The 25,420-nt window shown below is 30.3% G+C and overlaps 2 protein-coding genes across 3 annotated transcripts in view; one reads left to right on the top strand and one right to left on the bottom strand.

The window, feature by feature from the left end:
* LOC107443446 (glucose dehydrogenase [FAD, quinone]) overlaps positions 1 to 13,208 on the top strand; it is a 30,159-nt gene extending 16,951 nt beyond the window's left edge. Inside the window, exons 7-12 of the mRNA XM_071188304.1 lie at positions 2,893 to 3,060; positions 4,418 to 4,568; positions 5,752 to 5,900; positions 7,394 to 7,571; positions 11,309 to 11,531; positions 12,992 to 13,208. Coding sequence (XP_071044405.1) covers positions 2,893 to 3,060; positions 4,418 to 4,568; positions 5,752 to 5,900; positions 7,394 to 7,571; positions 11,309 to 11,531; positions 12,992 to 13,208 — 1,086 coding nt within the window. The remainder of the gene's footprint in view (positions 1 to 2,892; positions 3,061 to 4,417; positions 4,569 to 5,751; positions 5,901 to 7,393; positions 7,572 to 11,308; positions 11,532 to 12,991) is intronic.
* The window catches only part of LOC107455117 (DNA ligase 1), a 340,752-nt gene that overhangs the window by 231,692 nt on the left and 83,640 nt on the right, over positions 1 to 25,420 (bottom strand). The gene's annotated exons all lie outside the window — the stretch shown is intronic.

The raw sequence follows: 25,420 nt of genomic DNA, 5'->3' as shown, positions 1-25,420 counted from the left end.
TTCGGCCTACACTCTTATGCTACCTTTAAATTTTGTAAAAATCCGTCAAATGCCATATTATTTATGATTATTAAAATAAAATGCATTGTTATTATAGTCTCAACTTAAGGGTAGGGCATAAATCAATAATGCTAAATCTGACCTTTTTCGATTTAACTTTTCTCACCATCTAAACAAGTTATCTCTTCAGATTTTTTTCACAGATTATTTACATATACATGTTAACACTGGAAAAATGTTAATGCATATCTTTGGCAGAAATTTAAAAAAAAAAAAATTATGAACTGTAAAATTTTAATTTCTTAAAAAGTTTAATCAAACATTTTTCTATTTCTCAAAAAGCATTCCCGTGAACGTTAAAACATTATCACAGCATACAACTGATATGATCTCCAATATCCCCAAAAAATTTCAGAGCTATATCATAAGTAGAAAAGGTACATCGTAAAAGGTGAGCATTAACAACCCTATATCGACTGCCCTTAGCACTGTTAAGTTTAAATCACCTTTCTCTCCTCGGATCATCCTCTTAAAAATAGATTATCTTTCATTTCTAATAATCCCATTTAAAAAAAAAACTATATGAATTTGTTTTGAATTTATATTAATAGAACTTAATATTGGTTTTTAACTAACATGATTTCTTTATCAGCATTTTCCCCTTACAAATGAATGTCACTAGTAAGGCAGCTGATGTTGTTATCGTGCGAAAGTATACAAACTTATTAAATTTCGCTCATTTCGCAAGATTTTTAATCTTTCAGATAATCATTTTACACCCTAAACATTTGAATCTTTAAAAAAAGAAAGATTTTAAAGGAATCGGAAAATTCTTAATTTTTTCATTTTATAATACTTATGGACAACTGTTTACATGTACTTTGTTTATATTAAGTAATTTTACACTCATATCAGTTTTATTTTAGGAATTATTAAATTTAAGACAGCAAAAACATTCAATGGAAATTTAAACTAATTATAATTATTTTATATTTAAAAAAACTGAATCTAAATTTTTTTTAGCAATTTTGTGAAACACAAAATTCAAAAGAAAAAAATTCTCTATAAGAATATTTACACAGATCTCTCATTATCTGATTGTTCACAATCAGATAATGAAACAGCATTTAAGATTTTGATGACCACCACTAAAGGTCATTTTTCAAAATAAATCTGTTTTAAAGTTTCGGCCTAAGAGAATTCTAAACAATAAAGTAGCGTATTTAAAAAAAGTGCCTGATAGTTTTAACAATCATTAACAAATTTTTTAGGCCCAGTGAAAACTCTTTTCTCCCAATCTATTACTACATAATAATCCCTATCAACTACTACATAGTAATTAAGTAAACACATAATTTAGTGCTATTTGAGTTGACTCAGTATGCTACTTTAAAGTAACTATTTCTGAAAAATGGCATTATAACATTATAATACAAACGTTTTTACTCATTTGAATGTTNCTGTTTACATGTACTTTGTTTATATTAAGTAATTTTACACTCATATCAGTTTTATTTTAGGAATTATTAAATTTAAGACAGCAAAAACATTCAATGGAAATTTAAATTAATTATAATTATTTTATATTTAAAAAAAATGAATCTAAATATTTTTTTAGCAATTTTGTGAAACACAAAATTTAAAAGAAAAAAATTCTCTATAAGAATATTTACACAGATCTCTCATTATCTGATTGTTTACAATCAGATAGTGAAACAGCATTTAAGATTTTGATGACCACCACTAAAGATCATTTTTCAAAGTATATCTGTTTTAAAATTTCGGCCTAAGAGAATTCTAAATAATAAAGTAGCGTATTTAAAAAAAATGCCTGATAATTTTAACAATCATTAACAAATTTTTTAGGTCCAGTGAAAACTCTTTTCTCCCGATCTATTACTAACTATTTCTGAAAAATGGCATTATAACATTATAATACAAACGTTTTCACTCATTTGAATTTTAAGGCATTTCTTTTCCGTTCGATCAGATTTCTTTTGACAGATCTAAATACTTTCGTATCTCTGACACTAAATCTGTTAATCGCTTTCTCTCTCTAAGATACAGTTTTTTAATGACACTTTTAGTCTATTTTGTGTTGAAATGTGCAAGTTTGCAAACATTATATATAATGGGGGGGGGGGTCACGTAAATGTTGCAAAACATTTCTAAGGGAGTTAGGGCACATCATCAGAATTAAAATTGTACAGACACCCATGCTCTTCCCTATTCTTTTTGTACTTCTGGACAGGTCACTAGAGGGAGGCGCCTCTAGCCGCGTGCGATGACATTTTCGAGAATGGGTTTCTTGCTGATGATGTGCCCTAACTCTTCTAGAAACGTGTCGCAACATTTGCGTGACCCGTTGTTATATATAACGTCTTTAAACTTGTATATTTCAACAAAAAATGTCATTTATAAAAAGACAATCAGTAGCTTTAGGAACAAAACATTCTACAAGCACTTTGAAATAAGGCAAGAGCAAAACACTATTGATTAAATCGAGATCCTATTGATTAAGCAATTAACACTATCGATTAAAGCAATTGTATAAACGCAACAAAACACTTGTTCTCCGACGTAAGTAATGAATTAGACGGGAATTTCATTAAGTAGTAGAATTTTAGCAGGCTGTCATTTAGGGAAATAGTATTTGAAGAAAAAAACGATAGCATTCACATGAAAAAATGCTCAGAGGTTATGGTCAAATTATTTGCCTTATTATTACAAAATGATTAATTGTTTTTCCCTTCAGTTAGCAATAATTTTTAATGAAGTATTATAATAATTATTAAAGTCTAGTTGTGAATAATAGCTATTATTATTACTATTTTCAAGAATAACCTTATTAATACTATTAGCGAGAGTAAAATTGTTGTTTCACTTTCCTAGATCCTTATAGATAATCATGAAGCTACAGGAGTTGAATTTGACTTTAATGGTATTAAAAGAGAAGTAAGAGCTAGAAGAGAGATCATACTATCTGCAGGTAGTGTAGGGTCAGCTAAATTACTCATGTTGTCTGGAATAGGTCCCATGAGTCATCTCATGGACTTAAAGGTAAGAACATGAAATTAGAATTACAAAAATATGTCATCTTCGGAAATTAATATTCACCTAGTCTAGTTTCGACTAACGTTGCGAAAAAGCAACGCTTTGTAGTGATGTAATAAGCACCATTATGACGTAAGATTCTTATCGAAGGTGGTCGGGATCGTTAGACAGAAGATATGTTGGTCATTGAGAGGGGGAAATGCAATGTCATGCTCATTAAGTCCCATATGGAAGGGTGCATTCACAATCAAAAATTTCTTTTTAAAGGATACAAGAAAATTTGTTTTGTTTGGATGACTCCATTTTCTCTTTTTGTGAAATCTTCTTGGGTGGTCTATGTTCAAGTTAAGAACTATGGTACTCACATGATTTTGTAGGCTGCTCATAACGTGTCCTCCCCCCCCCCCTCTTATAAAAGGAATAGTCATTCTTCAAAATGGTATTTTTATGTAAAAAAAACTTTTTAAATAATTGAAAATCATTTGTTATTACCAATCATTCTTGCAGTTTCTTAAATATCGCATTGTTTGTCAAAATAGTTATGTAAAAATATTTACCCTATTTTTGTCAGCACATCTCACTTTATAACATTTATTTAAATGATTTGGAGTCGTTATATCGAGCTTTCACTATGCTAATGTAACACAACCCAATTAGCAGTTTTTTAATTTAAATTTAGAAATCATTTTTGTCATTAGTAATCTGTCGTCACCTTATTTTTATGCGAAACAACGCAATTTAATGAAGTAGAAAAACATATTAGTAATAAAATTGTTGCAAAGACATCAAAGAATCTGATAGAAAAATAAAGCCGAAAGTAATTTCTACCCCATTAAAAATAGCATTTGGTTGGGGAGGGAAAATAAACTTAAAAAAAAAAAAAAAAAACTCGTCATGTTTCTTTACCTGTGCTGACCTCGGCATAAAGGGATAGTCAAATCGGGCATTAGTAAAAAAAAAAGGGGGATTATTAAAACAACAAGGAAGTATCCGTCATTCAAACAATATTACCGAAATGTTTTATTATTTCATTTCAACATTAATATAAGCAAATATTGAAAGAATAATGATTGGTAATAATGAAATTTTAAAAGTTCTCAACTTGTATTATATGTCAAGTAAGCATATTTGAAACAAAACTTATCGTAGTGTCACTCATTTTATGCAAAATTTAAACCAAACTAGAACTTTTGCATGCTCACTTTTTCAATACAGAGAGCTATTGTAAGTGAAAGATCTAGAAAAAAAATATCGTGTTTTTGATCCTTCACTACTGGACTCATTTATGCTTAGACTAAATTGATATTTTATTGTTCTTTATAGTTTGAAACTATCGCAGTCTCCTAATTAAATTTTACTACAGATTCCTTTAGTGGTTGATCTTCCAGTGGGTTTGAATCTTCAAGATCATCAAGCAGGATTTATTGCCTTTGAATTAAATGATTCTGTTTCACAAATACATAAGAGATTGTTCGACGAAAACAATATCCGAAATTACATCGATCATCGCACAGGTAAATTCCCCTTTTCAACTCTGTTTCGTATTTCGTTATTTAATCAACCAAATGATAATCACGAAAATATTGGGAATCCGTGTCCTTTGAAAACAGATGGTCTCTTCTTAGAGCAAATATAGTTCGATTATTATTGATCTAATGGTTGCAATACGACATTTTTTCTCCCCTCCCTCTTTTTCATGATGATGGACGGTCACGAGTTTCACAGTATTTCCAATTCAGAATAATTACATGAAAACGAAATCAATCTGTATTTTCTTAAAACTATTTCGATTCCATATTCTTATTCATTTTCATTTTTTTAGCATTTCCACCACCTTTAAAAAAAAACTATTCCTAAGATTATAGGGAAGAAAAGATATCCAAGTAATTTTTGTAGTTAAAATTTTAATTAAAGAAATTTGTTGCCTACTTTTTTTCCCCATTTATCTATTAAGTATTATTATTCTGTATTTGCTTTGGTTTATCCAGTCATATGAATAAATCTTAAAGATTTTAATAGAAAATACTTTGAATACCTTTGTGTGTCAATGTTTGAATACCAAATACTTAAAACTATGTAAAATTAAAACTGTGTTTAACTGCCGAAGAATACTTAACCCATTCATCTCATTTTAGCGAGTAAACTCGTCATGCATGATTTTCAAGTAAATCAAAAGCGATGCCTAATATACTTTGCTATCAGTCTATTTCAGAAAAAGAAATGATGCATTTTTAGTAACCACATCTTAAAGCAATGTATTTAGTGTAGGAACCAAGTTAGACTTGGTAACTTTTTTTTTTTTTTAATGGCGGGCACTTGGAGCTATTGTCCATTGGCCACAGAAAGTGCCAGAACTGCTAATTCTCTTTTCGTTACCCAGTGGGCACCTGTGGCGAAGCCACGGCGGTGGAACAGCGTCGCCCATGTCANTCATGCATGATTTTCAAGTAAATCAAGAGCGATGTCTAATATACTTTGCTATCAGTCTATTTCAGAAAAAGAAATGATAAATTTTTAGTAACCACATCTTTAAGCAATGTATTTAGTGTAGGAACCAAGTTAGACTTGGTAACTTATCAACTAAAAAAAATCCTCTACATTTTAATCGAAAATTGGATTCCAGTTTCAAATTTTGCTCAATCCTCTTAGTTTGATATTTATATTAATGGGTTAAGAATTTTTTCTTCTTCATTGTAGGCCCTTTGGTGTCAACGTCTGGTATAAGTCTAATGGCCTTTCTTAGTAATAACAAGAAAGGTGAAATCAGTGACATACCAGATCATTTGTTATATTTCTTGGAATTACCCGCTCTTCTTGCAAACATCAGAGTAGGATTCACAGAACATGTAAGTTTTCTTTTGTGCTGATAACAATGAAAAGAAAATAATATTCACTTTAAAATCAAGGAAAGAAAGTTATTCTTTTAACGTTACCATTTCATTAATTAAAGGCTACACATATTCCTGACAGATGTAGTAAGTGGGATGCTTTTAAAATGCGTTTTTGAACTTCTTACTGTGAAACAGTGGTTTTTAAAATTAGTTATAATTAGAAATATTACTAGATATTAATAGATATCACTAGATATTACTAGATATTACTAAATACTAATACTGCTATTACTAGATATATACTTGGACTTGGATAGCTTTAAGCTAGCAAGAGCGTTGAAAAATATTTCATATAGTGATACCAAAATAGTAATTGGGTTAGTAATTAATCAAACGTTAAAACATAAATTCCGTTACCACTAGAAATTTTTCCCCCATCAAAGCGAAACATGTATCGCTGCTATTCGTAACCAGTATTTTCAGTCGAGGGAATATTGCAGAAATGCAAATTAGTGTCCTAAGGATTACCATATTGTAACAGAACGATTCAATTATTTTCATGGATGCTTCGTCAGAAATGCATTTTTTCCTTTTACAATTCTTCGGATGCAGACTCTGATTCTTCAAGCTTATTTTTATTTCCAATGCCCACCTGTGTTAACATTTCGTCAATTCAGGCCTTTTTTTTAGGGAAGATTTGGTGGCCACTCCTTCAGGGGCACCCTATTAGGTGGGCCAACATTGCTCCCACAGTAAGGACAAATAGTAGAGAGGATGAGAGAACATCCATGCCATGCCCGGAATTCAAACCCAGAACCTTTACGATGCAGGGCCAGTTCCCGGACCCCTACACAGTCCGGTCGATTTTTTCAAGCTTATTTATTTATTTAGGAAAAAAGTAGTAATTTTTTCCTACAGCAGTTGAAAAGTTTGACATTCAATTTTTCATGACAGATTTAAGCCGGCCAGGTGGCCAAACGGTCAGGGTGCCTGATTGCGAAGGCAAGGGCTACAGATTCAAATCCCTCTCGAGGCATGGATGTTTTTCTCTGTATGTTGTCCTATGCTGTGCGTATGTGGCCCACTCTATGAACTTGTCTGTGGTAGTGTTGCGTAAGTAATGTCGCTCGCCTCCCAGACTTAAGTTGTAAGTTCACAGGTGCCCACCGGGTACCATTACAGCATCTTCCGAGACGAAGGGAAAAAAAGTCAAGTGTGCCTACCATTAAGAAAAATACTTCAGATTTACAAACAAATCTGGAAATGTTCAAATTTAGATTTCAACATAACAAATGTTTTAATTATAAATACATTAAAAAGTCCTAATTCCTATTTCATTAGTCCCCCAGCATTCAAAGTGGAATTGGCGAAGGGATATCAAATCACATATATTCCCACTATTAGTATAATTACTATTATTAATCGCTTTAAAGAAATAATGAGAATGTCTTTTTTTCATTAATTTTTTAATCTATGCAGATCTAAATGATTTGTGCCATTTTCCCTAGGCATACCGGCAAGTTTTTGGTCCATATGAGAAAAAGCCTCTTATTGTGTGCCTATCGCAAATACTTCACCCTAAGAGTCGGGGAAGTGTGAGATTAAGAAGTAGAGATCCATACGATTTTCCAGAAATTGATCCTAATTACTTCGAAAATCCACAGGATTTAATGGACGTTGCCGAAGGTAACTAAAGAATATTTACTGCTCGACATAAAAGCGACAAGGTATAGGTTCAATATCTCTTACTACTTAAGATCAATTTTTATTAAATGTTAATCTATAAACATTTATCTATACATATAATAAAATGCAAAATTCGTGTGTATGTGCATAAATGCCCGTATACTAGATTGCGGGTAAACCGTAGACTCTAAATATACGAAGAAATAAGCTGAATCAGTACAATTGTAAACAAATGGTGAATCCCAGTTTTCCATTTCTCTTTAACTATATTTTTTATTCAGAGACATTAAAAAAAATGGAATTTTCTCATATACGGCTTAACGGAAACCATTGTTTTTAAGTAAACTATTTACCTTATTTCTGACTGAGGTTCTCTCTATTATCAGCAGATGACAGTACAATAAGAGGCGTTTATAACTTCCTCTTGTTCATACGAATACATTGATTTACCCTAAACCCTCAAATTAGAGTATAATTGTAGATAGAGGAGCCTTTATTTCCACTCATCTGTGCTGCTATGACGTCATAGGGGGACTGAGAAACTTCCGAATTTTTTGTTCTTTTAGGATAATGCTAGAAATTTTATCAAATAATTTAAAAATAACATCAATGATATTTGCTAGGTTATAACTCTGATCGAAATAGTTAGTTTGTTACACATTCTGTATTACTTAATTTTTTTTTATTCGTTACGCCAGGTTATCTAAATCAGTGTTCCCCAACCCTCGGTCCGTGGATCAAATGGTACCGGACCGCCCATTTCATTGAAACTGAATTTAAATTCTTAGGTTTATACCCCAAAATAAAAGTATTTGGGTTCCATTAAAATTTTAGCAGTAACAGCAACCAAAACAAAGAAACGGAATAAACTGGACATAAGCAACACACTTCGGGGTTCATTGTCTCCAATTACCCACAGATGGAACCGTCTCAATGCACTGAAACAAGCTCAGGGTTCTCATTGATTTAACGTTCTAGTAAGTTAAAATGTTAAATCACTTTATATTTATTTTTTGGTGTAACTATATTTTATTTTGAAGGCATGTTTAAATACAATNGAAAAGCAAAATGAAGGGAGAATTGTATTAATTCGCTTAAGTGAGGGTAAAAAGCACTATTATTGATACCCATGATGCTTCATTTTGGTCATAGGTGCCGCTGCTATTAATTTTATTGAATTCGTCTTGATGACACGATAATAGAGTTAATAATACACGATATTATGGTAATAAATTTAATAATAGGGTTCAACTCAAACTGAAACATAGAGTTTCTCTCAACAAATAAATAAAGTCACCAGTAAATTTTCGTGATATTATAGCATTAGAAGCCAATAGTATAGTTCAAAATTAAATTGATATTTTTCCTTCAGATTGCATAAAAATGATGCTTAGAAACATGTAAAAGCAGTTTATAAAGTATCCGTTTGCATGAAAAAACTTTCATATTTCAAGACTTGGTAGAATAAATTAAGGTTCTATACTTATTGCAGAAGATCCTAAATTGTTTGAAAATTTGAGTGTTGGCAAAATGTTTCATAGCATGTTCCTAGGTTGGCAAACTATTGCTTAACCTGGGTACGCATGGTTCTTAAAAAATTTAAAAGGGCGTGTTAGTATTCTATTACAGAAGTTACAAATTATTTATTAGTTTTCACTTTAAAATTCGTCCCTTCGTATTTCACGACAAGATATGCTTGTTTTAAAATATTGAGAGTTGTGGGCAACACAAATTAGTAAATTATATCTTATTTTCTATAATTTTGTAATTATTTTTTTTTTAATTTTTTACAAACTGTGACTGAACACATCGCCTGTTGAGGGGCTTTCTGTATTTATAGAAACACTGCATTTATTAAGAAAAAAACTGGCAAGACATTTATGCCTGAAATAAATAGCTTCTTCCTGTCATTAGCTACCACTTTTAGTTCAAAATTCATAGACAAATAATTTGGATACAAATAATGGTATTTCTATTCATAACATGTTATAGGGTTGGCACATCGAAATATTAAGTCACCACACAGAATTTTTATTCTTTAAAAAATAAATGAAAGATAAAGAAAAGAAACTGTTCCTAAAATTGTAACATGTGTGTCAAAAGAACGGGAAAACTTTTTCGTTTACAAAATTAAATAAAAATAAAGAAATTTTGAACGGAAAAAATAAAAACTGCTTTTGTGTGTTGAAGTTATCAAAATCTGACACCTTATCAAATCCCCCCACCCCTCAAAATTATTTTGCGTATTCGGCTGTGACAAAACCTTTCTTTCATAAATCTATCACGATTTTCCTTAATGGTAGAGATTTCTATCAGTTAAAAAACTATAGCAAATGGATATTGATCACGTGGTTGTGCACGGTATGTTAATTTGCTTAACGATTGGGTTTATTATCACACTGCATCGATTTTCGGTTCAATTTAATTGGATATCGGATCAATTTAATAGGCACGACGTTACGCGTGTGTGTCGAACCCGATTGGCTAACGTCCCTTTCAGGTATCCAAATGGACTGCAATTTCAAAAATCAAAGACCCGTGAGCTCGGACAACTCAGAAAGAACTATTTATTATGAAATCAATTTACAATGTACTCAACAAATTTAGTTACTCCGAGCCTTAGAATATTTCAATAATGGTTGTAAATTTTAAAATAATAAAACATAGGTCATTACAAATAAATTGATCCGATGGAGAAAAAAAGTAACCTTCTTCAAATGATAGTTACCACTTTTTACTTTAAATGCCTTCGCCAGGTATATCTTAAGATAAGATGCAAAATCTCAGAATTAAACAAAAATTTTATTTTTTTAAAGCATTGATTATGCCCATAATGATTAAACGTTCTCATGAAGGAAAAAGATTTATACCGAGAATGAATGAACTTTTTTTTTTATTGCACATAGATATTTAGGCTTACTTTTTTATATAAGAAACATTAGAACGGCTTATAAGCCCTTATAAATTGAAGAACTGAGAGCACAAGTTGGTGAAGGGCATGACAAATATGCATTTGAGCCCGCTGCCTTCATGCTACAAAACATTTGATGGAATGGCCAGGGAGATCCAACTTTTTAAAATAAAATTTTCACATCAATATATTTTCTTCTAATAAAATAATAATGAAAGTGGCTTAAGAGATAGAGCGTTCCCAATGAGGTGACCCAGTTTCAAATCCCAGCGGTTTCTGGTTGATACGAATTCGGCTCCCATCGACAATGAAGCTGACTTACAATATCCTCAGTGGTAGACCGATCTTGGGTTAGAATCCACTTGCCGCTGGGCTAACCGTGGGAGATTTTGGTAGTTTTCCTCTCCATTTAACGCAATTGTGGATTATTTCCCCACAGAGGCTAGTTTTCTCCAATACTTGATCCAGGAGTTCCCTTGTCTTCTAGGTTGGGTTCAAAATTACAAAATTTTGGAGTTGAACATCGATACACTCAGAATTGGGTTTGCTGTTCAAAGCCGGTTAAAAGAAAATGTGGGTGAACGGAATTCTTTTAAAATAGCGATGTTGGCTTTTTTTTTCCCCAGCAATTTTTTTAAATTTTTCAAACCTATGGAGACCTTGTTTAAATATTTTGTGGTCATTTTTTTAGGGAATAGAGAATTTTTTTAATGCAATTTTGACCATCATTTATTTATAAGGGATAACAGCATTTGTATGAGAACTGAGAGTAACATAAGAGTGGTATCTTAAAAAAGAAAATTAACTGTTGAATCTGGACTTTTAGGTTTAAAGACATGCATTCAGATTCTTTCAAGTCCTCCTTTGGCTAAACTGGGTGCTCAACTTTTCAATACAACGTTTCCTGGCTGTGAACCATTTCAGAATGATTTGCATATGAGAATCATGTGTACCATAAGATCGGCTGTCATATCCATTAGTCATCCAGTTGGAACTGTAAAAATGGGGGATCCAAATGATCCCACAACTGTCGTCGATCCCCAACTCAGGTACGAAATTTATTTTTCTTCATCAGAATATAATTCAATCTTGTTTAATAATGGAATTTGTGATGACTACAACAAGCCTCTGAAATGAACACTTTTCATTTAGAATCCTTGTCAAAATGGCAAGTGTGTGTAACAAAATGGCAACAAAAATAAACGAACCACCCTAAATAAATTTTGATCTAAGGATCGGTTCTTCACGTTCTATAAGATAATCTGGATGATGCAAGAGGGGAACTTTAAATATGTTAATTGATTAGCGGACGATATTTTAAGTTGCGATGTTAGACAGAAAACGTACTTTCTTTGAATAAACTTACTTTTTTCGACGGATTCGGATCTCTGACCCTCAAATAATAGGGGTGAGGGGGGGGGTAGCTACACTCTGTGAAGTAGGGCCCCCATAGTTGGGTCTTCATAAAGATAATTTTACTTCTTCCATATTTCAGTACGTCTCAACTTTTTAAGTAACTAAAGAAATTTTGCACACAATTATAAAATTCTTTTATCCAAAGTTTTGAAAATGTTACATTTTAGAAATTCGATTTCTCGGAAACTATTCGACCGCTTTCGCTCGAAATTAGTATTTTTCTATGTAAAATTGCGTTCTTTAAAATGAAGTAAAAATTATGCGCCTTTCCATACAAAATTTTTCCGACTATAGTTAAATAAAATAAAAAAATAAAAAGTAATAGTTATTTAATAACAAAACTATATTTTGCATCTTTGTAAAAACGAATTTTTTAACTGTCGAAAATTTCAATTCTCGAAATACGCAAAGAGTAAAATTAACATTAAGGGATCCAAACTTTGGACCGCCCTCCTGACAACATATAGTATTTCCCTGATTGTAGATACCCCTATATTTTGTGGGTCAGAATTTCGAATTCGTCGAAAATAGGTATGTTTATTCGGAGAAAGTACGTTTTCGAGTCAGATTTCGTAACTTAAAATTTTATCTGAATGAATTAAAAAGCGTATTTGATATCACCCCCTCGATCTTTTAAGATTGAGTCCTTGAACGTCATTAGATCAAAAGTTGTTCATCAGGGTTGCCGTTTCTTATTTTGCTCACTGTATATTAAGGTTCTGAATTTAATATTTGAGAAAGAAAAAGAAAAACATTATCAAAATATAAACCATTATTCAATGATGGATCGTTATTGAAAAATGAATCATTCATAAATGATGAATCATTATTTAGTGAGAATCAAACTATAATGTATCATTACTAAATACAATAGAAAAAACTAAAGCTCCAACAATTAAATAAAAACTCAACTAAACCATGGAAAGAACCTTTAACTTATTATTAAATCGAATAAAAATATAAAGATTCGTTATTGAATTGCTATAAAAAATAAAATTGTTTAAAAATTTCTGACATTTTTCTCATTCATTTTTAAAAAATATAAACATGTCCAATTTCAATTTATATTAATATTTTCCGCTTTTTCTTTCAGGGTAAAAGGAATTGATAAGTTACGTGTTGTGGATGCTTCTGTTATGCCAACTATTACTTGGGGTAATACAAACATACCAACCATCATGATTGCTGAGAAAGCTTCTGACATGATCAAAACCACCATCACCTNCTTACATACCTTTTCTGTTTCCCAACTTCAGAAATTTTTAAATTCACATATCTTCAGAATATTTGTAAGTACAAAAAAAAAATGAAAATTATTCAAAGTACAAACAACTTCAGAATTTTTCATATACCAAAAACATCTGAATTTTCAAAATATAAAGAGTTTGAAACTTTTTCTAACTTCCAACTTCTGAGACTCCTAATTTACCCGTTTTTAAGAACTTCAGAATTTACCTAATTCTAAACATCTTCAGAGTTTTTCAATATTCGTCCGTTTCAGAATTTATCAAAGCACGAAATATTTTATAACTTTTAAAAGTCGAAGCAGTTCAAAAACTTTTCCTCGTCCAAACACCTGCTACTCCTTTTAAATACGTTTCCTTTAAACGTAAAAAAAACTCTACATTTAAAAAACTTGCGAATTTTTTTAAATACAAAAGTTTGAAACCATTTCTAGACTTCACTCAACTTCTGAATTCTTCTTAAGTATAAACAATTTGGAAATTTTCCGCAGTCTAAACAAGTTGAATATTTTTCTGATTTCAAACTTTTGCGACTCTTTATAAATGCGTTTTTTTTTTAACTAAACGTTTTCTATGCTCAAACAATTTCAGGATATTTCTGAAACCAACAGATTAAAAAATTTTCAGAGTATAAATAATATGAAATATGAATAATATGAAAACAATTTAAAAAAAAAAGATCTGCGACTTCTTATATACCCGTTTTTCCCAACTAAAATAATATTCTATGTTCAATGAATTTATAAACAATTCTAACTACAAAACAAGAAGAATTCAGAATTTTCAAGAAATCAGAATTTCCCATCGAAACTTTTCGAAGTACGAAAAATGTAAAAATTTTTCAAAGTACGAACAATTTTAAAATTTTTCAAAGTNCAACAACATCTGAATTTTTCAAAGTATGAACAGTACAACAGTATTACTTACAACATCTGCTATTCATAATATACCCATTTTTTTAAAAAGAACTTACGAAATTTTAGAAGTCACAACAACTTCCAAATTTCCCTAATACTGAACATTTTCAGAATTTTTTTTAAAATCCGACAAATTTAAAATTTTCCAAATTACAAAAAATTTGAAAATTTTTCAAAGTTTAAAACAGTTTGAAAAATTTTCCATGACCAAACACCTGCTGCTAGATATATACCCATTTTTTCCAACTAAAAACAGTTCTGTGCACATACATCTCCAGAATATTTCTAACAAAAACAGATTCAAAATTTCTTCAAAGTATAAATAATTTAGAAAATTTTCAAAGTCAAAACAATTTGAAAAAAAAAAATTCTGTTACTTTTTGTATACTTCTTTTTTCCAACTAAAATAATTTTCAATGTTCAAACAACTTCGGAATTTTTTCAAAGTGCAAATTATTTGAAAAATTTTTAAAGTCGAAACAAATCTAAAATTTTTCTAACACCAAACATTTACAACTCCGTAAATAATTTTATTTTTTCCCAACTATGAAAATTTTCTAATTGGCAAAGTTTCAAATATTTCTAAGTAGAAAAAGTTGGAAAATTTTTAAAAGTTTGGACAATTTGATAGCTACTCAAAGTACAAACAAATTAAGAAATTTTCTAAGTACAAACAGTTTTAAAATTTTTTTAGCTTCGAACTTCTGCAATTCTTTACATGTACATTTTTAAAAACTTCAGAATTTTTCAAAATACCAATAACTTCAGAATATTCCTAATTCTAAGCATTATCAGAATTTTTCAAAAACAAATTTCTTCTGAATTTTTCAAACTACAAATTATTTGAAAAATTTACAAATTCGAAACAGTTTAGAAATTTTTTTCCACGACTAAACTTCTGCGACTTTATGTAAATCCGTTTTTTCTACTAAAATACTTTTCTATGTTCAAACAACTTCAGAATTTTTCAAATTACATATAATTGCAAAATTTTTCAAAGTCGGAGTCAGTTGAAAATTACTAAAAATATAAACTTCTGCTACTCCTTAAATACATTTTTACCAACTTCAAAAATTTACATGTTTACAAAACTTCAAAATATTTCAAAGGACAAAAATTTTGAAAATATTTTAAAGTTAAAACAATTTAAAAATAATACAAAGTTCAAACAACTTCGGAAATTTTCTACCAACAACACATCCAAATTTTTCAAATTCTTGAAATGCCAATCAATTTAAAAAATTTATAACTACCGTATTAACCAACTAAAAATATTTTTTATGTTCGCACAACTTCAGGGTATTTCTAAGTACAAAAAAAAAAAATGCGTAAGTTTTTCTAACTCAAAACAATTTGAAAGTTATTCAAAGTACAAAGAACTTCAGAAATTTTCTAAGTACCATTAACATTGGAACTTTTCAAAGTACAAACATTCTGAAAATTTTTCTAACATCAAATTAACAACCAATCTGATGAGTTTTGGAACACAGGTGATTAAAAACGAGACATAGTTGTCGAAAACTTTAGTTACAGAGTGACGATATGAGTGTACTTAGCTTTTCTTAGGTTAATGTCAAAGACGCTAGTATTTTATCGATATTTTCAAAAACTGCCTTAATCAAACGAGTTTTAACGGAAAAATATTAATGAATAATAATTTCACTATATTACTGATAATGTGTAGACAAATTCATCAAGTTTTTTCGAACTCATAAATCATTTTATTCAACTGATTATGTATAGTTATCTATTAGAATGATTATTACGTATTTATTATATCGACTAATTAAATACAAACATTCTGACTAATAAACTATTTTATCACTTTATAATTATTAGACACATCATTTAAAATTGGTAATAAAGTAATCTCAAAAGAAGGGTTCATTTAGAAATTAAATCAATGTTATTATAATGCTTTAATGGGAAAATAATAATTGGAACATTAATTTAAGTAATGAAAACATAAGCCATTTTATTCAACTGAATATGTATAGAATGATTATTACATATTTACTATATCGGCTAATTTAAATACAAACATTCTGACCATGAAACTATTTCATCGGTTTAGAATTTTTAGTCATATAGTATAAAATTAATAAAAATGTAATCTCTGAAGGTTCATTTTTAAAATTAAATCAATGAAATTATAATGCTTTATTGAGAAAATGATAATTCACACATTAATTTAAATATTGAAAGCATAATAAAATATACTAGCTTGCGAAAAATTTCTAAGTCCTGAAAATACAAATAATTCTTCCACTTTCCAAAGAAGAGATAATAAAAATCTTCCTTTTGATAAAAACCTTATCTAAAGAGGGGATCTCACAATCACCCTCAATTTCAGAATGGTTGAGATGAAAATAAAATTAATCCGAAGCAAGCCTCAATTTTGTTTACTGGGAGAAGGTGGTTATAAAGTTGTATTAGAACATGCATCTTTATTCGTTCGAAAAGTTAAAGTCAGTCCTGGAGTCGTCCTTGGTCACGCAAAAAGTTTGGAGAAATCAACATCAAAATTTCCTATAAATAGAGTACTCTGTAAAGTTTATTCAATCCCAGCAGGAAATATGAGTTTTGTTCAAGATAATATTTTTGTTGGACAAATGCCTAAACGTATTGTCCTATCTTGCGTTGATAATGATGCATTTAATGGAAATTATAAGAAATCTCATTTTGAATTTAAACAGTGTAGCATTAACTTTTTAGGTGTATATGTTGATGGTCAACCAGTTCCTCACAATCCTCTGCAGCCTGAATTTGCTAACAATAATTATATACGCGCTTTCCAGAATTCATTTCTTAATGATGAAGAACGTGGCCTTTATCTTTGAAGAAATGGATTTCCAGATGGATATTCCTTATTTCGCTTTGATTTAACGCCAGATTTATGCAATGGAAATCATTTAAATTTGGTACGACATAGCAATTTAAGGTTAGAAGCGAAGTTCAGCTCACCACTGCAGCTAACTATTTCTTTACTGGCTTACGCAGAGTTCGACAATCTTGTAGAAATAAAAAAAGATCGAAATATTCTATTTGATTTTGAAAACTAATGTACTCCTTACAAATTCAAAAAATATTATTTCGCGATCCCTCATCACTGAAATTTTTTGTAAGAATTTATCCATCAGATTAAATACCTAGAACTGAACGCTTTCCAGCAGCAATGTTAGTGAACACTGATAAACACGACCAAACAGGAACTCATTTGTTAGCTATATTTATTCCAAATGCTGCTAATGTGGAGTTTTTTGATTCCTTTGGCTTACCACCAGAGACATATGGCCAAGATATATCAAGATTTGTAAAAAAATCTCAAATGTGAATTGGAATAAAATTTTCCCTACAAAATATAACTTCAAATGTCTGTGGACAATATTGTATTTACTTTATTGTAAAACGTTGTCAAGGATTATGTATGAAAAGTATTGTTCAGAAACTCAGCGGAAGACAAAATGATTTCCGAATATTTCAATTTGTAAAAATGAGATATNCTTGATGTTTTTGTCTTTAAAAATGTCAACAATTAACTTTTTTTACAATTTTATATCAATATTTTACTACAAACATGATTATTAAACTGAATTCCTATCGCTGCACAAAGTAGCCCCCAAATGGGGACTACTTTGTGCAAGGTATGTTTTGACTTATTATTCGTAAATATTACATACAAATAATGCCAATATTGATGAAATTCACTCGTCTGAGTCCAGTTATGAATATAATATCGATAAATTTTACTAAAGTTTGAATTAACATAGTTTTTTTACATGTCAAAGTTCAAAAACTGCGAAATCCTGCACAAAGTAGCCCCGAATGACAGTAGTAGGACATTCGATCCTGAGTACAGACGATATTTTGAGTCACAAAATCAGACACAAAACGAACTCTCTTTGAATAGACGTATCCTTTTTTTCGATGGATTTGGACACTGGTAGCCGTAGTCTAGGAAATACAATCTGTATAGTAACAAGGAGAGCGGTCCAAAGTTTGGACGCCTTTGTATTAGTTTTATTAAAGGAATAATGTTATTTTTAAATGAACGACTTGTTTTAAAATTCGATTTTTCAGTTACTATTTAACCAATTACGTTCAAATTATGAATTTCGCCATACAAATGCATACAGGAATAATTATGTCTATAATGAATTCTTCAGTTCTCGATAGCTATTTTTTTCCGGTTTTAATATTAATTTGTGACCCCGTAATGGGCACATTTTTTTTCTTGTCTGGATATGCTTTAACGTTTGATTCATGATTTAATATAAGTTTTTTGACTCATGTCTCACGACTTATGAGTCAATACATGGCTCATAAATAACTCAAACATGTATGACAATGATTTTAAAATCACGATCTTAAAAAACGTTTTTTTTGCCCCTAAAGTTTTGGCCACATTAAAACATTTCTGTGGCAAGAGGGGCAATGGATAAAAAATAAAAAAAAAGAGTTTTGAAAATCTTTATTTCCGATGTAGATGGTTACGATTTCTCAGAAACTATCACTCTGATCTAATAGAAATTTTTCTCACTTCTAAATTGAATTAACTAGTGATTAGATTATTATATTTCTTTTTTTCGTTTAGCAAGTAAATTTTTCCGAAAAATCGTAATTTTAGATAAAACCCTGCCATAAAGTCAAATTTCAATTTTCTCTTATATCCTTCATTCAATCACATTAGCTTATATTATTTATCTACACTCAAAAAATTTTAATTTTTTCTGTATATTATGTATAGCAGTCATGAATCATCCTGATCACCAAAGGATTAGTTTTCCCAAAGGGGTCTTTAAAAACCTGCTTTCAAAGTTTTTGTTAAAAAAGTTTTGGATGATAATTTTATAAAAACATGTTCAAAACTTATGCACAAAAAATATTTAATGAAAAAAATTATCTGAAAAATTAATCTTTCAAAACCCATACAACACTTTGAAATAATAGCTATTCTGTGGAGCTAACCGAAAGGGTCAGAGTTAGCAATTATGTATAAATACTGTACTTTACACACCGAGAAAAACTTTTTCATTCAAAATTATCATCCAAAGTTTAAGCTTACTTTTATTAGTTTTTTTTTTTTTTGTTGAAATTTTAAAATCGATGTATATCAGATATGTAGCCTTCGCACCAGCAATGAACATTTAGTGGTCTGATAGGACCACTAATAAACAAAACAAAAAAACAAAAAAAAAACAAATGTAGAGATAAAATTTCAAAAATGAGAAAAATATTATATGATGCCAGATATAAATTTTAACACTGTTATGGAAACCTTCAAAAATATAATGAGGATGAAAACCGTTTTAAATTTGAACTGTTACACGGGTTATCGTTATACGTTGTTCACGAATTAAATTATTTCTCGTTTATTGCTTCTCATTGCTTTACGCACACATCCCAAAGTTCATTTTTTCTTTAATTATAATTTTCAGTTTGATTATTTTTCAAATCCAATTACTTGTTCAGTTCGTTAACATACTAAAAAAGTGTTCTTACATAAAATTATAATAATTATATATTTATAAACAAAATTATCTTTTTACTGAAAGAAAAAATACTTTTCAGAAGGAAAAATTTTATACGAGGTAACCACGTGGGTTGGTGAGCGGAGAAATCAAGGGGCGGAGTCTTAATTTAGTTTATGTAGCTATGATGGAATTACAATTTATGTATTTTAAACAAAGTTATGATTATCTATAACTGCTAGTTTGTAACGAATGAATAGAGCCCAGCAGTCCCTTAAATGGTAACCTAACCATGAAGTTGTTACTTCGTTAGTTTAAAAAAAAAAAGAGTTGCTATTTTGATAGCTCTGAATTCGACTGATTCTAAGATATATTTTGATCTCCCATTCAGTGTGACCTTGACGAAAATAATCGCACGCGTTTGCGGAAAGGCAGTTCAGAAAAACAAAAGGATAAAAACCAATCGTGACTTGTTCAAACATTCATTGAAAATAAAATTTATACAGACCGTTTCTTTTTACTGTAATCCATCCAGTTTTATGCGAATGGAATTTCAACACAGAATTTCCTGCATAGGCTTCTAAATAGGCTTAGCAACCGCGTGAGTTAATTTAAAATCTGCGGTAGTAAAGTTTCGGATATTAAAGGATATTCGAAATTCACTGTTCTAATTTAAGACTTATATTTCTAACAGGTTTTATTATCGTATTTTACAGGTATTATTATTACGGCAACGGGATTTGCAGATTATTGTAGCATTAGCAGATGATTTTCCATCTCAATTTTCTTTTTATGGTTAATAAGAGAGCAAACAATTAAAAGGAAATTGCTGAGATTGCTTTTAAAAAACATCCCTTATTTCTAATAAAATTGAAATGCTGAATTTAGAGAACTCCACAAAGAATAAAAAGTAGATTTTTTTTCTTTTGTGAATTGATTGCATGCTTAATTGTATACAGATTTATTCCATTTTTTTAGTTTCATTTTAAAATAGTATCATTTAATCTTGTTATTATTCATTTATTTTTTTGTTAAAGCATCATTTGTTTGTTTTTTTAGTATCATTAAATTCAACTTAAATTTAAACATCAAAGTTTTTATCAATATGGACCTATATATTTGCAAATTTTGCTATGTTAGATTAAATAATGATAATGTTAGATAAATATGTTAGATTAAATATGAATTTATACAATAATAATCTCTGTCTAACTGCGTTGAGATAGTAAACAAATTTAGATTTATAAGGATAGGGCTGCGGAGATTCATTCTGGAAATTTTTCTAACGAACATAAGCGTATCGTGAAGATTAAATTTATTTATTTTTTTCGGGGGGGNGATGTCATGCTTATTGTCATTTATTACAATATCATACTTGTTAATATACTTATTATTTATTCTCTAATCAAAAACGCTACATAATAGGTAGACGAAACATAAATGTATTTAAATGATAGAGAGAAACGTTTTGCATTTAATTGAGGTAATAATGCTGTGTCCTTAAAAGAACGTCTGGAGACATGTTAAATTCAAAAGGTGAGAGATGACAAGAGCGAAACTACATTTGATTGGCCGAAAAGAAAAATTTATCGTTGGAGGTTATAATGGAAAATCCTCCATTCAAATAACGTGAAGTGGAAATCGTTTGCAGTAGGAATTTAATATTCTGACAAAACAAAGGTGCATACAAACTTTATTGCTTAATTTTTTGCAACAAGAAACTTCATCGCTGTAAAAATTGCTTAAAAAAAATCAGGTGACTTCTTCGTTATTTGAATTTATTTTTACTGTTACATACTCTCGTACACTTATTATCATATTTAGCTCGTTACCGAATGAACAATATTGTTACGGATTTGCATATATGTGTATAATTTTGTGAATATTCCTTTGTTATGAGGCTAAATACCTCAGACGAACTCTAAATAAATAGTTCAATTGGAAAATTTGCAAAGAAAGAAGCGTAATTTTAATGCAATTTAGACAGAAAATAACACCTAATGTATTCCTTACGAAAAATTCGATTTAGCGACATTTTTGACGACATGGCGATAATTTTGGCGACTTGCCATATTTGGCGACCATTTTGGTAACATAATTTTAGTTCTGAAAAATAAGAGTTTCGAAACGATATGGCAAATATATTTACGGTGTTATGTATGAGAATTGTCTAGAATTAAGTCGAAAGTTCCGAGGTTTCTATGCCAAGCCTATATAAATAGGAGATTGCATCGCAGAGAGAGCGAGTCAGAAAATTAGATGTATGTAAATATTGTAAATAGTTTTTCAGAATCTCATCAAGTTTTTTTTTAAAATTATTATATCGTAAATCTGCGCTACTTATGCCTCGCACCCCCTCTTCCCTCATTTTATAAAATTCACTTTAGATGAAGGAGCAGAGGTAGAGAGAGTAGTAGAGCCTTGGTCTGTTTGTGACTGCAATAGTGTTCTGATTTGCATTGAATCGACTGAGGTTTTCAAGCCTGTGTACTACGTTGTTACTTAAGTTGTAATTGGGTACTAGAAATAGCTGTATTTTCTGAATAATTCTGCTAATAAATGTTTGGAGTATAGAGCACCGTTTCAATCATCTCCAATCGAAACGAACCCCTGTGCTTGATACAATAGGGTGAAATAGTTATTGAATGTCTTAAGACCAATTTTTCAATCTAATCTACCCTAAACAATATTTCTATCTATATTATTCAGTATTTTTTCATATAAAGCCTTTATAATCGAATTACAAGAAATAAACATTGTGCGGTATTTGTCTGACGTTTTGGCGCCATGTAGTGCTTGCCGTTTAAGTTGAGGCTTCAACCATTGAGGAGAGCAGGGCTGCAATTAAAAACTTATTTTAGCTGCCGGAACAACTAAAAAATTGTGAACCTACCATATTGAGGAATTTATCTGAACTTATTACTGACATCTGGTACTTTGAGATTATGCCAACGAATTGGAATGTTAGCATTTTGTGTCCAATTCACAAGAAAGGAGATTCTATGATGTCGTGGCATTAGTCTGATTTGTATAACTTATAAAATTGTATCAAGAATTTTATTTCTCAGGATGTTACCATTCTTTAACTCACAAATAGAAAAATATAATTGTAACATGCTGGAAAATCAACTAAAGTTCAGATATTTTGTTTCCCTCAGATTTCAAAGAAGTCAATGGAATTTAACATTGAAACACATCAACTTTTTGTTGATTTCAAGGCTGCTTTTGATCAATTGAAATTTTCTTCTTAAAACAATGAAGTATTTCAAAATACCTTCAAAACTCATTAAACTGACGAGACTTACATTGAAAGATACTAAGTGTAAGATTAATTATCTGGGATCTCTGTCAGAAAATCTTGATACATTTAAAAGTGTCAAAACAGGGAGATTTCCTATCCTGTCTTCTTTTTTATTTTGCACCTGAGAGAGTTATTCGTAATTCAAACATTAATACCAGTGGTCATATTTTTACTAGATCAGTACAACGACTTGCATATGCAGATGATATTAATGTTTGCTCGTTTCCTTCCTGCCCTGAAAGAGGCATTTCTTGTTGCTGCAAGACAAATGGTCTTAGTCATAAATGCAGAGAAAACAAAATACTTGTTATTCTCTAGAAATAGAGTCCTAGATTCCTATCTTGAAATAGATTCTTATGGATTTGAAACAGTAAGGAGTTTTACTTACTTAGGATCAACTATTACTATTGATAACAGAATGTCTCCCGAAATAAAAAAATCGACTCTATCTGGCAAATAAGGGCTGTCTATGGGCTGGGAAGATTTATTAACCATAGGTTTCTTTCTAGAAAGACAAAGTTCTTAATTTACAAAACTCTTGGCAGGCCGATCTTGACATATGCTACTGTAGCTTGGACAATGAAAAAACTGTTGGAAAATTGCATCGCGATATTTGAGAGAAATATTTTGCGGGTATTTTGCTTGGTGGTATAAATGAAATCAATAACTGGAGAAGGAGATTTAACTTTCCACTGTACAAGATTTAAAAACAACCTGATATTAATAAATACATAAAAATAAATGGAATGAACTGGATGGCCCTCGTGATTCGAATGAGTGATGACTATACAATAAAAAAGATATTGCTTTCTAGACCTATTTGAACAAGAAAGCGGGGAAGGTCGCGTTTGAGATGGGCTGATTCGGTAGAGTCTGATTTTCTTGCAATTAGCGTTAAGAATTGGAGTTCAAAGATAAATTGGAAGTCGCTATGGAGACATCTTCAGAGGAAAGCATTGGCCCACGTTGGGCTGTCTGGCCAACTATGATGATGCTGATGAGTGTTTGCAGTTTAACGTTTGGTTACGTTCTCGTACATGTTTTTAATTTAAACCATGCGTTAGCAATATTGATTAGTAATATTGATTATAGTTTTGTGTAATAAGTATGCATTTCAGAATGAGTGTAGAATTTATTTTCTAAAAAATTTTAAAAAAAAGGAGAAGAAGTTTTTTTTTTTAAATACGATATTTTAAACACTATATTTTAAGTAACAAAATCAGTCACAAAAACATACAATTTTATCAACGGATTCGGATTTCCCCAAAATATAGGGGGTAGTTGCAATCTGGGAAATATAGTCCTAATAGTCAAGAGAGCGTTCCAAAGTTTAAACCCCTTAATGTTAATTTTGCGTATTTCGCCACATCCCAAAAGATTCTTTAGCGAATCGAAAACTTTTTGCACATAATTGCAAAAAAAAAATTTTCAAAAAAATTCGATGCAAAAAATATCTTTTAATAAGATTTATTATTATTATTTTTTTTAATGTTTCATTTTATAATAGTTTAAAAAAATTTTGAATTGTAAATTATACAATTTTCTACGCTCTGTATTTTTACATGGCAAATTACAAAATTTGACCGACGATCATTAAATAAAAAGTTACTTAAAATGATGCATTTTTTTATTATTAATTTGTTTATTTAATTATTTCTTTTTTCGCGTACATGTCTTCCTAACGGCTTGAAACAATCGAAAGTAAAGGATATAATCTACAATGAACTAAAACACATTTAAAAATAGGTTACTTCGATGGTCTTCTATAAGAAGAGAGTTTGTTTTTTATTTAACTTTTGGGTTCTTTTAGGCAATTATTTGTCGCACAAAACACTAGTACCATCATTTACCCATTGAAAACATCAAAGCTATTTAATTGCCGGAGAAAACAGATAATGTTCATCAAAAGCAAGAAATTGTTTTTTCAGGCAATCTAACCGGTTTAATGTTTTGCCCTCTTTTTTCTTCACTCGCAATTAAAAAAAAAATCGCTAAAATTTTTGTTCTCTCCTCGCTTAAATATTACGTTACAACCCTTGTTTTTCATTTTTATTTACCTCTTTTGTAACAAGGATTCTAAAACTATACGAAGGAGCGTACAGCTGCCTCCCATGTATATCCTGTAAATAACATATAGCTGGGAGTCATACACTCCCTCAAGTCTCATGCAGTGCAAGAACATACGGTAGCAACAAAAAGAATGATAAGCACTCAATGCACATCACTTAACCTTGGCCAGGCAGTTCAAGCACCTATATCGTTTTTCTCAGCTTTATGTTAGTAGGGAGTCGTATACTCTTTCAAGTCTCATTTATATGCAATACGGTAATATATGATATAACAATAGAAGAAAGAATGTTGTTCACTCGACAAACCATCATCCAACCTTATTCAAATACTTATTTCAGTTTTTCAGAGCATTAGCTTTTAATGGCTACGGTAGGAATGCCACGCAATTTTGACTCGAATTAAAACGTGGACAGCACCTGAGCCGGTAAACTTTCTCTAAACTTCCATATCACGATCAACGAGAGGACTTTCAGTCACGAAAGATTAGAAGATTTTCTGGCATGAGCGTTGCAGGTGTCC

Source organism: Parasteatoda tepidariorum, chromosome X2 (genome assembly GCF_043381705.1).
Source record: "Parasteatoda tepidariorum isolate YZ-2023 chromosome X2, CAS_Ptep_4.0, whole genome shotgun sequence".
Lineage (NCBI taxonomy): Eukaryota > Metazoa > Arthropoda > Arachnida > Araneae > Theridiidae > Parasteatoda > Parasteatoda tepidariorum.
The sequence above is the reverse complement of the archived record's forward strand: the minus strand, read 5'-3'. Positions and strand labels throughout refer to the sequence as shown.